General features: G+C 38.2%; 1 protein-coding gene and 3 long non-coding RNA genes across 5 annotated transcripts; 2 read left to right on the forward strand and 2 right to left on the reverse strand.

Annotated features, from left to right (window-relative positions):
• The first annotated feature begins 54 nt into the window (after positions 1-54).
• Positions 55-12,297, forward strand: LOC124311253. Of its 2 annotated transcripts, XR_006909774.1 has the most exons (16): positions 55-742; positions 812-959; positions 2,200-2,415; positions 2,498-2,572; positions 5,046-5,402; positions 5,637-5,741; positions 6,702-6,975; positions 7,044-7,210; positions 7,266-7,433; positions 8,471-8,628; positions 8,689-8,781; positions 8,868-8,974; positions 9,643-9,845; positions 11,575-11,750; positions 11,855-11,996; positions 12,088-12,297. It is a non-coding gene; the product is annotated as an uncharacterized LOC124311253 (long non-coding RNA). The 2 variants fall into 2 exon arrangements; XR_006909775.1 differs by lacking the exons at positions 55-742; positions 812-959; positions 2,200-2,415; positions 2,498-2,572; positions 11,575-11,750 and adding an exon at positions 4,441-4,510.
• Positions 3,295-4,070, reverse strand: LOC124311137 (adhesive plaque matrix protein-like). The gene is made up of 3 exons (XM_046775465.1): positions 3,970-4,070; positions 3,769-3,882; positions 3,295-3,697 (listed from the first exon to the last, which is right to left on the reverse strand). The coding sequence occupies exons 1-3, from the start codon at positions 3,973-3,975 to the stop codon at positions 3,350-3,352; spliced, it is 468 nt and encodes a 155-aa protein (XP_046631421.1). The 5' UTR covers positions 3,976-4,070; the 3' UTR covers positions 3,295-3,349.
• On the reverse strand, positions 10,220-10,964 carry LOC124311214. Its single transcript, XR_006909763.1, has 3 exons — positions 10,844-10,964; positions 10,625-10,745; positions 10,220-10,498 (listed from the first exon to the last, which is right to left on the reverse strand). It is a non-coding gene; the product is annotated as an uncharacterized LOC124311214 (long non-coding RNA).
• Positions 12,298-12,376: 79 nt separating the features above from the next.
• On the forward strand, positions 12,377-15,310 carry LOC124311304. The gene is made up of 5 exons (XR_006909788.1): positions 12,377-13,089; positions 13,159-13,306; positions 14,456-14,681; positions 14,750-14,973; positions 15,051-15,310. It is a non-coding gene; the product is annotated as an uncharacterized LOC124311304 (long non-coding RNA).
• Positions 15,311-15,492: the final 182 nt, after the last annotated feature.

Raw genomic sequence — 15,492 nt, forward strand, 5'->3', positions numbered from 1 at the left:
CAAATTATTCTGTTAATTTTGCAGCTACTCTGGATCCGACTACAAACTCCCGTGAGGAATCACAGGTGCAAAAGAAGATGCAAGGTACCAGTGGTACCGTACCACAGAACCACTTATGGGGACGTTTATGGCAGCACCAAAGAACTGGGTTTCTCGCGAAGGAGAAAAATTCACTGTGACATGGACCACCGAAAACGGATTTCAGCCAAGAGTTGCCCGTTGCTCCCGTCCACGTTTACGAGCTCCCAGTTACCCCTACCCTCCCTTATTACCGCAGAGGGGCAGGTAGCAAAACCTAAAATACCTTTTTATTAGATTGTTTATGAATTTTTCGTGTTTTATTTACCTTAAGCTACCATGATCCCTGACAAAGTTTGATTAATTAAATTAAAATTCTTAAGATTCGTTGGAGTTCTATTTTGATTTACAAACGATTCCCTCTTGGCAATTTAGCTTATTTGGACAGTGGAGATAGGCGCTACATCATACCCAAATCATACATACTACCTACATCATACCATTTTGTCCATTTATGATTATGAAATCTTATGATTCATGTTTTTGTCTGTTGAATAACTTGGAATTTTTTCACAATTTTAGTGTAACCACCTTTTTCATATTCATGCAACCTTGCCCACTCCCCCTCCTATTGTTATTATTCAAAATGGACGCTGACTTGTTGACAGTGCGTTAATTAACTTGTGACGGTATGATTGTTTCGAGAGTTATTCACTGCATTTTGGTAATTAACTTTTGATTAATGATTATTTGCATATCTAAGGTTATTTATCTGGTTTTTATTGTATCATAGGAGTTTTTGATTAACTTAATCGCTGTAAATCTGTGCAACAAGCAGAGAAAGTGGTTTAACAAGACCTTCCCGGTTCACCCATCGTGTCATTTCACAATTATTTGTGGTTTTTTATACGAGGTCATTGGGCCTATGACACCGACTCCAGGTACAGGAAAACATTTAATGCAGTGAGCGTTTTGTGATAGATGATTCCCAACTTGGGTGGGTCAACTTACCCACCACGATTTCCAGGTTAGGAAAGGCGAAGGGTATTAAAATGAAATCTGTACTCTGTAGGAAGAAACCTCCTTTGTAAAATTCCTCGCAAAGGAAATTGTTTGCCACTGCTAATAGAAGTCCCTGGGAAAAATAGAAGTAAAAGTCCAATTCAATAGAAGAATCCAATTCAAATAAAAGTCCCTGTCCCCAGCTAGAATAAAGAAATCATCTCGGAATTCAAGCAAATTTGTTTCTGTAACTCCTTAACCAAGAAGATGTCTCACCTGACCATTTATGTGAATTTGCAGTACAATTCTAATCTTTCAGTTTGACTGATTGCTAGCTTAATATTTTACCCTATCGAGTAATTAATCTAGACCAACCGGAAGTTGCAGCTCGTTCACATCAAATTTACTTTTTTCAACGGGGGGTGGCCGCTCCCTAAACCACGACATTTTCTTCCTGCATTACTATTTTCTTACATTTCCACGATTCCGATTAAAAATCTCCGTTGCGACAGCATTGTTTGAGGGAAGGTACACGCCACCTGATGGCGTGGAATGGAAACGATTGTGTTCCACTGTGGAGTCGAACTCAGGACCTAAGGTGCTCCAGACTACCGAGCGATAACTTATCTGATTCCCCTACCCGTTCCAAGCGTAATTTCTTTTAATTGCGACATAATTTCTGAAATGTGGCATTTAATTAGCGCAAAAAAAAAATAAAAGTGTGAAGGAAATTGATACTTTTCGGCCACCTGCTAGTTTTACTAACAAATAGGAGAGAAAAAAATGAAAAATGAAAACTGCTTTCGTTCTCATTTGGGAATCGAACTCTAACTCAGGAGTAGTCTGATCATCAAGCGATGTCTTATCCGGGTCACCCATTCTATCCACAGATTAATTTCTTTTATTTTCCATAAATATTTTGTCATCTAATTAAATGCTTGACAGTTATTTCAGAAGAATTTTTTAACTCAACATTAAAAGGCATTTCAGTTGAATATTTGAGACATGGTGGCCAAGTTAATATTATGACTGGGTTATCGACACGTGAAAGCGAATTCACGTCCGAGAGTTGCGTAACTGCTATTCTGCATTCCTTTCACTCGCTTTTACTCCACTGACTGCCAATTTTGTGTAGCCCAACGTGTTGTGATAATGATTTTATTGTATCTTTTGTATTAGGTTTTAACTGAACGAAAAATTCTACGAAACCGACTAAAACTGAATCGTCAATTCTTTGAACTCGCCAGGAAAGTTACGTAATGGATAAACGAGTTCGTTCTTCAAGAATTGTGAGAATTCGCTTTTGCCCACGTGAGTTAGGAACTTTAAAGAGACGGCACCTCCAAGTAAATCACGACGCTGTAGCTGTACGGCTGTAGTTGCTGCTTTCCTAATGTGAGTGCGCGTTCATTTTTTTTTTTTTTTTAATTGAAAATCAAATAATTTTTTTACAAGTTTTTTTTCTTTTCTTTTTAAGAAATGCTGATTTTGAGGCAACGCTGCGTTTTTTTTTTGACATGGTACAGGATTGACAGCCTCGAGCTTCAACAAGGTATCGTGCAAGCTTCTCTTTTTGTTACGGGAGCTTTCCTTGGTTCATGGGGTTAGCAAAGAACTTGGAAGATTTACCTAGGCTGACAACGTGACATACCTTATCTAGGCTATATTATTTGCTTTGCGTATGTGATTGTGACTCACCACCCTACTTTGTGCATCATACTGTCGAACACAAAAGTGAAACAAATTCGTTAATGCTTATAGCCTTATAGGTTACCTTAAAATAGAGATGAAACAAGTTCAAAGGAACCTCCGGATGAGATTAAACAGCAAAAGCCATGTGCGACTGACTTGCAGAAAGTGCCGTTACGTACTTGGTTCAAAAATTGATTGTCGAGAATATTTTTTGAAAGATTCAAACACGTGAAGAGTATAAATGGTCGCCGAAAAATCAAAGGCGATAAGATAAGAAAAATATAGAAATGGCGAGCGTTATCAACTCAGTTGTCAAATGCCGAGTAGTGATTGGTTTTGTTAGAGTATTGATACAGTATGTTTCGCAAGTAAATCGTTGTGTCGTTTTCGTTCATTCGACAGCCTCAAAAGTGGAGGCAAAAGTGAAATTGGGTTGGATTTCTTTTTCGCCAAATTCGCGGTCGTTGAATTATCATTAAGAAAAGAGCAAAATAGGGGAACTCTTCGTGCTAAACAAGGAAAAGAAGAAAACCGAAGAGAAAGAAATAATCAACTAACTGTAGAAAGTAGAAAACTGGTTGGTTGAATGTTTTACTTTTTTATATTTATAAATTTTAAATTACAGAAATATATTCACTTAATATTTGGGGTAAGCCGGAGCTGGGTATGCGGGCTTGTAGGCGGGTTTGTATGCGGGGTAAGCGGGGTAAGAAGAGGGATAAGCTGGGCTGGGGTAGGCAGCAGCGGGCTTGTATGCCGATGGCTTGTACTCGGGGTATTTGGCATCTCCGTCGTATTTGACGTCGGCGACGTATCCGCTGTAGTCGTCGGCCTTGTAGGTGACCGTCTGGGTCCGGCCGTCGGGCAGGAGGGTGCGGTAAGAGCCGGACACGTAGCCCTTGTCATCGGCCGTCTCCTGGTGGGCGTAGTCGTTGTAGGTGTAGTCGTCCTTTACGGCCCAGGCGAAGCTGTATGGCATTGGGGCCTGCAGGAATTCATTTAAAACAGGCCAAAACTTAATCGACAGTTAATGAAATAAAATATGGTGATACTTACGTAATCGTAAGACTTGCTGTAAGATGGGTAAGCTGGGGTTGGGTAGGCCGGTTTGGGGTAGTAAGCATTTGAGGCCACAGTGGCAATCAAGGCGGCGGCGAGAACGATCAAAACCTTTCAATACATTTTTCAGATTGAATTCAGATCATTTTAAAAAAACTTAGACGATTGTATAGTCGATGGAAGTGGACGAGCTTATACCTGCATGTTGATTCAAGTGTTTGGTTGTTGTACAACTGATAACTTTGAGATTTTGGGCTTCTGTTTTTATACCTGGTGCTGTGGGGCCTACCTCAGCATCTGGCCATTACTTTTTCTTTTTCAAGTGATGCACGACGAGCATTTTCGCACGGATAAGATTATTCACGCACATATAGGGATAGAACTTTTGCTCTCGTAAAACTGGGTGGGGCCTCCGTTTGGGTTATTTTGCCCTTGTGATGAATTTCGAAGCTCATCTGACCTCATTTTCACTCTTCATTGGCTTGATCGCCAATTTTTCAAGTACCCGATTTCATTCCGAAAAACGGTTCCTCCTACACTTTCGTTCAATCACAAGTTTTCATTTTCTAGCCTTTATTATCGTGATAAAGATCAAATTTTAGTGACTGAAGTGAGATTCATCTTATTGTTTGGATTGTGCCCCTGACGGTCGTCGACAGTTACCGTTCACTTGGTAACACTATAGGCGATCCAATCTAAAGCCCAGTGTGCAGCCAATGAAGTAGGAGCGTGAGCCCAGGTCATTTACCATTCCAAACACCTTCCCTTTTTATGGTTCATTAAAATAATTTTATTGCAATTTCTTTTGAATCCACTGACGATTGACGAACCGACTGATATCCATTAATCATTTAGTAAAGTAACACAAATGAGTAGACTAAAGGACAAAAATGACTTATAGAAACTGATTTGCGGTAGTATTGAATTCACGCACCCGCACCGTGTTTTCATCTTTCGGCTTTGTCATCGTCGACCTTCACATGGTCGGTGTGCTACTGTGGGCGGCCAACTCTTTCCCTGTAGTTTTCTTGGCTGGAAATATGAAAAAGAAAACTTTAAAAAAAATATGTATGTAGAGCAAGGTCTTTCTTCTCCGGCGTTCTCCCCATTGGAATGTACACTACTTACTACGTACTGCTAACTTTTTAAGTTATGAATTCTGAATTCAGACATCATGTTTGTTTGTTCTGTGAAAACCTTATCACCCACTTCTGGTTCCTGATGTGACGCGAATTGTTCAACTGAATCTTTCAATTACAATTTTCAAATTACAGGGAATTAGCGCCATTCCATCCCAAAGGTCCACACCATCTAGTGAAGAAGAAAACAAATACGAAATGCTGCCATCTAGCAATAAAAAGAAAATGCATACACCGAAGTGACGGAACAATAAGTAGCAACCAACATGGCAGCGTCCGGCGTGGTGTGAATTGTGAATGTTGTCACAGTTCTAGGATTTGTCGTTCTATCGTGCTTTTAAGTTTTAACTACCTGTGACTTATTTTCCTTGCATTGAATAACTTAAGGTGTTATTTAGTCTAGTCTTTCAGTAACTAAGCTTAGAAAAGCACCAGTGGAACATGTGATTAGCAGCAAGAGTTGGAATGAAGAATAGTTCAGCAGGCCTACAAGTAAATATGTTTTGAAACCATATATTTTCTTCTCTTTAGTGTGGCATAGAATTTATTTGTGAGGAAAACAAAACCTTAAGAATATTCAAAGAATTCAGCAGCCTGTGTCCTTGTTCATGGTTGTTATCGTGTTCAGAGTTCGAGTAATCCATTATATTACATGCTGTACTATCAGAAAATATAGATAGCTTTAATTTAATGTACCATTGGTGTCCAAATACCTTTTTATTTCAGTTGGACAACTCTGACAACGAGGATTTTTTGTGAGTTGCTGTTGATTTCAATCTCCAAAGTCAGAATTTCTTAGAAATAAATTACTTGATACATCAGTCTTCAATGGTAAGAATATCTAATATATTAGTTTGTGTCCCTTTAATTTAGGCTCACAGATGACATGACTTGTGGACTGAAGCATTAAACATATTGCAAATGAGACTATAGTATTGACGTATATGACCGAGTGGTTAACACGTCGGGGATGTGAGAATTAGCGGCTCCGGAGGAGGCCACAACGAGGACGATTTGGGTCACTCGGGCGAATCCATGGTTCGATTTTCAGATTTTGTTGAATTAGAAAGTGAAAGACAACAAATTTCTGCCTTATTTGGTATTGTCGCGTTGAAATATTTTTGCTCTTAACTTTCTTTTTCTCTAAATATTGAATGTGAAATCCATTTACAGATAGTCTCTATTCTGTGATGATGGGTTCAATACCAGCTGACTTTAAATCAAACATTTTTTTCGATTCCGAAAATCCCCCTTTAAATTTATCTTAAAAAAATTAGGCCTTAGCAGTTAGCATCCTCATAATTCATTTTTTAATTATTTTCGAAATGTTTCGAAGATTTAAATTCAAATGCTACGACAAATAATTCAATTGTGAAATTTGGTAGGGAATAATTTATTTTGATTGATTGAATTAGGATACATTTGCTATTAGAATAATTAGTAAATTGTCTGTTTACTAAATTAGTAGATTTGATGAATAACAACGGCAATACCGATAACCCCTTGGCATTCATTTGTTCCCGATGAATGTCACTATTTATTAGCCATTAAAAATGTAGGTAATTAATTCACCAACCTTTTAAAACAAGATAAAAGCTTTAAGCTATGTTAGATATGTTGGTTTGTAAGATATGTTTGGTGATTTATTGGATTGTCAATTATGCGTCAAATATGAAATTTACTAACATGACTGATAATGAAACTGATTTGTTGTTTCAGGTGAATAATAACAATAAGATGAGGAATACGGATCAGAAACAATGTTGGAGTAAAATGTTTGATTTGTCATAGAAGTTGGATAGAAAGGAGGAGAGTGTTCCCAGTTGTTCCAGTAGTAGGAGGAATAGTCTTGCTGCTGTGGTTGCTGCTCCGTTCGGAATCCATTCGAGTTATTGAAATTGGACTGGGGACTAACGACGTCTTGTGGACAGCTGGTAGCAAGCCATTCGGATTGAAGTGGAGACGACGATGATGATTCGGACGTCGAGTAGTTGATTGGTTCCACGGGTGGAACTGCCGGAGGATCCGAATAAAATCCAGGAGTTGGGAGGACTTGAGTTGAAACGTAAGTATCTGAAAATTTAAAACAAAAGACGTTAGTAAATTATTCACAGAAATTTCTTCATCCAATAGAGACTAACCTTGTCGACTTTGACGAGAAACGTATGGCGGTGATCGACGATGTTGGCGATTTGTTTCGCGAGTTGAAGTTGCGGTTCTTGAAGATCCAAGTTGGCGTGCACGTCGACGGCGATTCTGAAACCACCACTGATGCAATCAATAAGAGAAATTCATTTGAGGTAATTAATTTAAAAAAGTAAAAATCAAAATGCCATACCATAATCGATTTCTCAGAGACGCCAATCAACTGGGCGATGCGTCGGCGACCTTCTCGATTGGGAAACGGATCTCTGTTGAACTCTGCGTCGAGTAGCTCCAGCTGGACCTCGTCGTAAAAGTGGCGCTGACGACCGGATGCTGAAGAAGACTTCGTGGTGGAAACAACGGGATAATAATCTGAAAGTAAGAAAGTAACGTTAAAACATTTCCTTCGTAAATAAGTGATTTGAGTGAAGAAAGAAAGTAAATTACCGTAACTATCCATAGTTAAAGAGTCAACGATACAACTTAAGCACTTAATTAATTAAACTAATGTGAACGACTACGAACAGACACTGGTAACTGACCTTAGAGGAGCGAGACGTGTAGTGAACAAAGACCAAAGATGGAATGCGGAATTTCACGTTTTGGGGGTTTATATGGATAAAATTTTTTAGACAATTTGACCTCCTTCGCCATTGGTTGGAAAACTAGAAAATCCTGACAAATACTTCCTGCCGCCGCAACCGCGCGTGGCAGGATTATCCTTCTCTTTCCAACTGTGGCGGCGAAGGATTAGGGGATTATGACTTGGGTTATGTAATGGTGCGGAGTGGGCGTTATGTTTGACGAGATGATCGGTTTTTTAAATCTGGATAATCCATCGTGGATTTTCTTGTCGGGATCCCTCAAACATTAGTTGCCAAAACCTCGTCCATGTGACCTGCGATTGCCAAACGGCTCAATCTTGTAAATGGATGTCACTTAATTGACAATTCTTCTCTTATTTTTTTGTTTCTTGAAGTTCATTATGTTGATCTGTATTGATCATATTTTTATTAGGAGATCTGTTTCGTTCTTTGGCACAGTCGATGCTCCTTTTCCGACTTCAAATGTAATAACAATTACCAGTCTGTTCCCTTTTTAATTTATTCAACCTTTTCGTCTTTATTGTACAAACTTAAATCCTTCTCGTTGGTTTTATAGGGATTGTTTACATGTTTATATTTTCTTGAATAGAGAGGAAAAACTGAATGCCCCATTCTCTCTAAACGCTGTATTCATTAACCTAATAACTAATCAATTCAATTTATTTTAAAAGTTTTTTGAATTTTTCGCAAGTATGCAATGCCATGAACCCGAAACAACAACAACCTCCCCTCTACAGTTTTTATTCTTGCTTGAGCGGAATATTTTTTTTTTCTGTGAGAGAGATTAAATCTATTATTAATCCATTGAAGATTATCCAGGCGGAAGTACTCAATCGTCATTGCTGTCCAGAATCAACATCAGATTATTGGAAGATTTAGGTATTAACCTTGCGGTGTTTCTTCTCGTCTTTGCCAGCTTATCAGATAATCCAAAATATCCAGCCAGCTCAGCGTTTGACTTCTCAAAGGTACCCAACTGAGAAATGTGATTGTTAAACGAAAAGTAATTTATATGATATCTGTATAAGCAAAGTTTGTAGAAACCCAAAAGGAAGGACAGAAAGAAATGTTATAAAAACCACTTTGATTATAAAATTCAGGAGAAAAAAAAGGTTTTGCTGGTATGAAAATCGTATAGCATTTATGTTTTTCTTTTTCGCTTAATTAAAAATTCAAATTTTTTTTGCTTTGTTTTCTCTCAATGCAGGCTTCGTTTACACCTTTCTCCCGTGGCAAAAACCATTCGATGCCGTAAGTTAGGACTACAGTGACCCAACGACACCAGCCCCTTGAAGGTGGCAGTCACGACATCAGGTATGAAAACCTGCTCACGCTATTGTCAATTATTAGTGGGTGAATCCCCTATCGTGCAGCTGCTGGCTTTAATTACTGTCAAGTGACAGTATTTAGTCATTTAGCAGACAGTACAGTCATTTAGCAGTGCTGCTAAATGAAATTGCAGCATTAATTCCCTTGTAAACAAGGATTCTATTGACCAATTTCCCCTCTTTCTAACCTGTTTCGTTCAGTACGAACTAGCTTATCGCCGTTATTTGTTCAAGTTTGAAAGCGCATGCACATTTGCAATTCACATTTAATTTAATAAGTAATTGATTAATACCAATTGCAAATTTCAAAAATGTCAGCTAAAATTTTCCTCTGTTTGCACGAACGATGAATTATTCCGCTTTCCCGCACATTATGTATTTTAACTCTAACTGTTTGATTACAGAAATTCTTTAAACGTGGTATTCAAGGATCTAAAGATATCCGGTTTTAGTATTTTAAAAATTAATGTTCTTTCAAAAAATTGCAAACTTTTACATACTGCATTAACAGTAGCATTACTTAACAAACCATCATAACAGAGAAATTTACTTAGTAATTTTTTATGTTGAATTGGACTCTCTGTCTCATTTTCAACTTTTCCTTGTTGTTTCTCTCAATATTTTCTGTAACCCATTTTTTAATTTTTTATTTAGATAATCAGCATTCCGTTTAACTGGAGAAACTATCGATGTCGGCCGAGTATCTCTTCTTCTCCATTTTTTAAATGTCCTCGTGTCACACCCATGTGAGTGTGGGTGTATTCATGAGGACCCCTTTTTCTCGCCTGGTGGATTCAACTCTTCAGCGAATGAAACACTTGTGTATGGATGCCTGGCCATATTTCCAAGGCTTAAAGGTAGGACAAAATGTGTCTCTATTCTTCCTTTTTAACTATTTAGTGGCGTTGACTATTGTTAGGCCTACATAGTACGGAGTACGATTATTCCTGAGCTATGGTGTTGAATGAGGCTGTTTTATCTTTCCATTTTTGTTTGTTCAGTTAGGGTTCGTTAGATAACTCATTTGTAGAACGACTGCAGATCAAACCCAATTTTGTACCTCACAATTTTGTCTGCGTGTAAATAATGAAATTCAAAAAATTTTTAACTTTGAACACTTCAAGCGAAGTGCGATTATAGAAAATATCATGATCAAGAGGAACCTGCCGCCACATCGGCACCTCCTCGTTAATCGTTAATAGTAAAAGAAGCCAGTTATTGTAGAACGAAGTAGTTTATGATGTAAAGTGTATTTTTTTCGTTTAACTGAGATTCTTACAAAAGAGACGGACATGACAAGTCTTGATAGAACTCAATTAATAAAACTTGGGATATAAAAGGAAATGATAAAATAAGGACGAATGATTTTTCTTAGAAGTGGTCCGTATCTAGTGACATGCGTTACTACGGTAGGTTACACCTGATGATGTTTAACCCTTACAGCAACGGCCACCGTTGCAGGTCTTGTAGATCACATTGCTCGAGCACTGGGTGCTGTTGCTGCAAGAACCTGTAAGAAAACATAATCCCATTATTCGTCTCCAAAGCATTGAGATTTATAGATTTCGTCAAGCCTTGATTGGTGTATCCAGCGTCATTTATAACTTATTTTTAAACGAAGAGCGTGGTAACTTACTGAACAAGCGACAGTAGAACAAGAACTGGTCTCCCGGCTCGTCGGAATTAGCGGGTTCATCTTCAGTGGGTGCCGAGTTGGTGTAGACGACGGCCATCACAGCCAAGACGCAAGCAAAGAGCTTTAAAAGATTGACGGGAAAAACAAAAACACAACATTTTAAAAAAGATTTGAAGAAGAGATTGAACTAATTTAGTTATTGTGGAAATTAATACTTACAAAAAATTTCTGGAACATTTTGGGTTATCGCTGCAACTGATGCTGGACGAGTTGTGATGATAAGCTCAGAGAAAGAGCCGGCTTTTTATGCTCACATTTTCTCTACTCAGGTCCCATAGACTGAATATTTCATTTGCATTTAATCACTAAAACCAATATTTGTTTATCCCAATTAGGGCAGAGCTGCTGCTCATATATTGTCTTTGTTGATTTAACGAATATTTTATTGACACAAATGGATCTAGATATTTATATTCTACCTACTAATCACCAATCTAATATACGTATGTCTCTAACTCTCTATCCTCTTATTAAACAGCTTTCCGGATCCACGTGCCAGGGGTGTCTGTGCTGACGTAGTGACGTCAGCACAGACTTTAGGAAGGTCTCCGCTTATTTGTCTGACCCAGTTAGCTTTACAAAAAACAATTTCCCGAATTTTTTTTTTTCCTGGTCGGTCTTTGGGATAGTTTATCGTCGATTGTCTCACTAGATAACCTTTACAACTATAGCCATCTAACGCTAATTGGTCATTCACGCAGAAATTTAAAAAATGCCTTAAATTTGGTCCAATGGTAATGCAGAGAGTATAAGGATAAGCAGAATCATCCAAGTCGCCATATACACAATAGTTCACCGCGTACGGGTCACTATTAGCTTTCTTCATTGTTGATTAATATGTCTAAGGTTTCAGCTATTTTAATTGCCGTGCACTTTTCTCTCCTCTTTAGTCTTTTCTTTCCGATTATGATAATAACGAACGGACGGCACGTAATATAACGCACAAGTATGTTGCCATCCTCCTCGTCTGTCCCCCCAACAGCCAAAAGAGAAGACCTATAGGGGCAAAACGGGGCTAAATAAGACCTATAACTTGTTGCTATTTTGTGTCCGAGATATGCATCTTGTTTGTCTTTTCCCCTATACATTCTTAGACATGACCGAAGTTTTATTCGCTGGTTCTCGCAGTGCTTTTGTAACGATTTTGTTTGCCTATTTCTTATATTCTAGATGAGAGCCAGAGGAGAAATAGAATGAAAGCTCGAAAAATTGATGGGACAAGGTGTCGAACTCTACTCTCGCCAGCCTTTAGCGTCGAACGTTATCATCCTTAAATCTCTCAACGCATCTCCACTGCCTGGTTAGTTAAAGGGTATTTAATTTCGTAAAAAAAAAATTCTAATTACATAGGGTTTTTTCGTTCAGCGTTCGCCATCAATGAATGAATGAATTTTTTTAAATAGAAAAGTTAAACTTCATTTTAATTTAGTTTATCGTCGCTGCTCTCTTGGCCGTTGCTGCCGCCGCTCCTTCCGGCTACCAATCAACCCATAGAGATTCCAGTTACATGACGTCTCCCATCTACGGTTCTAACAACAAGGACAGCAAATATGGCGGAATCACCATCACCAGCCAACACGACGTCCGCAATCTCGACGGAAGCAGCAAATGAGGGCAAGTCCTCATTCTTTAATTTATAAAGAAAAATAATATGATACATTTACAAATTATTCTGTTAATTTTGCAGCTACTCTGGATCCGACTACAAACTCCCGTGAGGAATCACAGGTGCAAAAGAAGATGCAAGGTACCAGTGGTACCGTACCACAGAACCACTTATGGGGACGTTTATGGCAGCACCAAAGAACTGGGTTTCTCGCGAAGGAGAAAAATTCACTGTGACATGGACCACCGAAAACGGATTTCAGCCAAGAGTTGCCCGTTGCTCCCGTCCACGTTTACGAGCTCCCAGTTACCCCTACCCTCCCTTATTACCGCAGAGGGGCAGGTAGCAAAACCTAAAATACCTTTTTATTAGATTGTTTATGAATTTTTCGTGTTTTATTTACCTTAAGCTACCATGATCCCTGACAAAGTTTGATTAATTAAATTAAAATTCTTAAGATTCGTTGGAGTTCTATTTTGATTTACAAACGATTCCCTCTTGGCAATTTAGCTTATTTGGACAGTGGAGATAGGCGCTACATCATACCCAAATCATACATACTACCTACATCATACCATTTTGTCCATTTATGATTATGAAATCTTATGATTCATGTTTTTGTCTGTTGAATAACTTGGAATTTTTTCACAATTTTAGTGTAACCACCTTTTTCATATTCATGCAACCTTGCCCACTCCCCCTCCTATTGTTATTATTCAAAATGGACGCTGACTTGTTGACAGTGCGTTAATTAACTTGTGACGGTATGATTGTTTCGAGAGTTATTCACTGCATTTTGGTAATTAACTTTTGATTAATGATTATTTGCATATCTAAGGTTATTTATCTGGTTTTTATTGTATCATAGGAGTTTTTGATTAACTTAATCGCTGTAAATCTGTGCAACAAGCAGAGAAAGTGGTTTAACAAGACCTTCCCGGTTCACCCATCGTGTCATTTCACAATTATTTGTGGTTTTTTATACGAGGTCATTGGGCCTATGACACCGACTCCAGGTACAGGAAAACATTTAATGCAGTGAGCGTTTTGTGATAGATGATTCCCAACTTGGGTGGGTCAACTTACCCACCACGATTTCCAGGTTAGGAAAGGCGAAGGGTATTAAAATGAAATCTGTACTCTGTAGGAAGAAACCTCCTTTGTAAAATTCCTCGCAAAGGAAATTGTTTGCCACTGCTAATAGAAGTCCCTGGGAAAAATAGAAGTAAAAGTCCAATTCAATAGAAGAATCCAATTCAAATAAAAGTCCCTGTCCCCAGCTAGAATAAAGAAAACATCTTGGAATTCAAGCAAATTTGTTTCTGTAACAATTGTAACCAAGAAGATGTCTCACCTGACCATTTATGTGAATTTGCAGTACAATTCTAATCTTTCAGTTTGACTGATTGCTAGCTTAATATTATACCTTATCGAGTAATTAATCTAGACCAACCGGAAGTTGCAGCTCGTTCACATCAAATTTACTTTTTTCAATGGGGGGTGGCCGCTCCCTAAACCACGACATTTTCTTCCTGCATTACTATTTTCTTACATTTTCACGATTCCGATTTAAATCTCCGTTGCAACAGCATTGTTTGAGGGAAGGTACACGCCACCTGATGGCGTGGAATGGAAACGATTGTGTTCCACTGTGGAGTCGAACTCAGGACCTAAGGTGCTCCAGATTACCGAGCGATGACTTATCTGATTCCCCCACCCGTTCCAAGAGTAATTTCTTTTAATTGCGACATAATTTCTGAAATGTGGCATCTAATTAGCACTAGAACAAATAAAAGTGTGGAGGAAATTGATACTTTTTAGCCACCTGCTAGTTTTACTAACAAATAGGAGAATGAAAAATGAAAACTGCTTTTGTTCTCATTTGGGAGTCCAACTCTAACCCTAATTAAATACTTAACAGTTATTTCAGAAGGATTTTTTAAACTCAACATTAAAAGGCATTTCAGTTGAATATTCGAAACGTGGTGGCCAAGTAAATCGTTTGAGGTTTGACTGAGTTATCGACACGTGAAAGGGAATTCACGTCCGAGAGTTGCGTAACTGCTATTCCACATTCCTTTCACTCGCTTTTACTCCACTGACTATGCCAATTTTGTGTAGCCCGACGTGTTGTGAGAATGATTTTATTGTATCTTTTGTATAAGGTTTTAACTGAACGAAAAATTCTACGAAACCGACTGAAACTGAATCGTCAATTCTTTGAACTCGCCAGGAAAGTTACGTAATGGATAAAGGATAAACGAGTTCGTTCTTCAAGAATCTTGAGAAACTGAGAATTCGACTTTGCCCATGTGAGTTAGGAACTTTAAAGAGACGGCACCTCCAAGTAAATCACGACGCCGTACGGCTGTAGGATGCTACTTTCTTAATGTGAGTGCGCGTTCCTTTTTTTTAAATTAAAAATTTAATTATTTTGTACAAGTTTTTTTCTTTTTAAGAAATGCTGATTTTGAGGCAACAGGCAACGCTGCTCTGTTTTGACATGGCACAAGATTGACAGCACCTTGACCAGTTTTGACACCTTCGAGGCAGAAGCCTAGGCGCCACCCTATTGGCATTTCCATATCTCTGACGTTGTTCGAAAACTGTGTAGGTTGATTGTATTTGATTACGTGCAAGCCCTAATGGTTAGAGGAAAGCCACCTCATTGATGAATGTATTTGTAGGTTATTGAATTTTGTTTATTTATGTGCAAAAATTTCTTTGTTGAAATTGTTCTTCTTTATATTTTTATCGCAGGTTCGGCAATTGCTCAATCTGAAAAGTGCTGATGATTTGTTCCTGTCAGAGAATTCATAGTAGTAAGTTGAATGTTCATCTTGAAATGGTTGAAGAGATCTGGTGGAATCTACTCTCTTAACAACAAGGGGATTCAACAATATTGAGTTATAGATTAAAGTTTTATAGCAGTTACTTTAGTTGAGCAATAGTAATATATAATTTCTGCTATGGTATTTATTCTGTATGAGTGAGAAATGAAATATACAAATTATAAGTGATATGAGAATTGTGTATATTGTCCCACCTCCACCCACAATTCCTCCACAGTTTTGCGAAAGCAACATACATGCATACATACATACACAGTTACACACACACACATACACTTAAGTTAACCCGTTGGCTGCCACGCCATACAACCCGTAGGTTGTTCCTCTACTTACTACGAGCCATGTCTGAA

The sequence above is a fragment of the Daphnia pulicaria genome, chromosome 1 (assembly GCF_021234035.1).
Source record: "Daphnia pulicaria isolate SC F1-1A chromosome 1, SC_F0-13Bv2, whole genome shotgun sequence".
NCBI lineage: Eukaryota > Metazoa > Arthropoda > Branchiopoda > Diplostraca > Daphniidae > Daphnia > Daphnia pulicaria.

Coding starts and splice junctions, on each gene's coding strand:
- LOC124311137 (XM_046775465.1), bottom strand. Junction 3,698..3,768: donor ACAGCAAGTCTTACGATTAC/GTAAGTATCACC, acceptor GAATTCCTGCAG/GCCCCAATGCCATACAGCTT.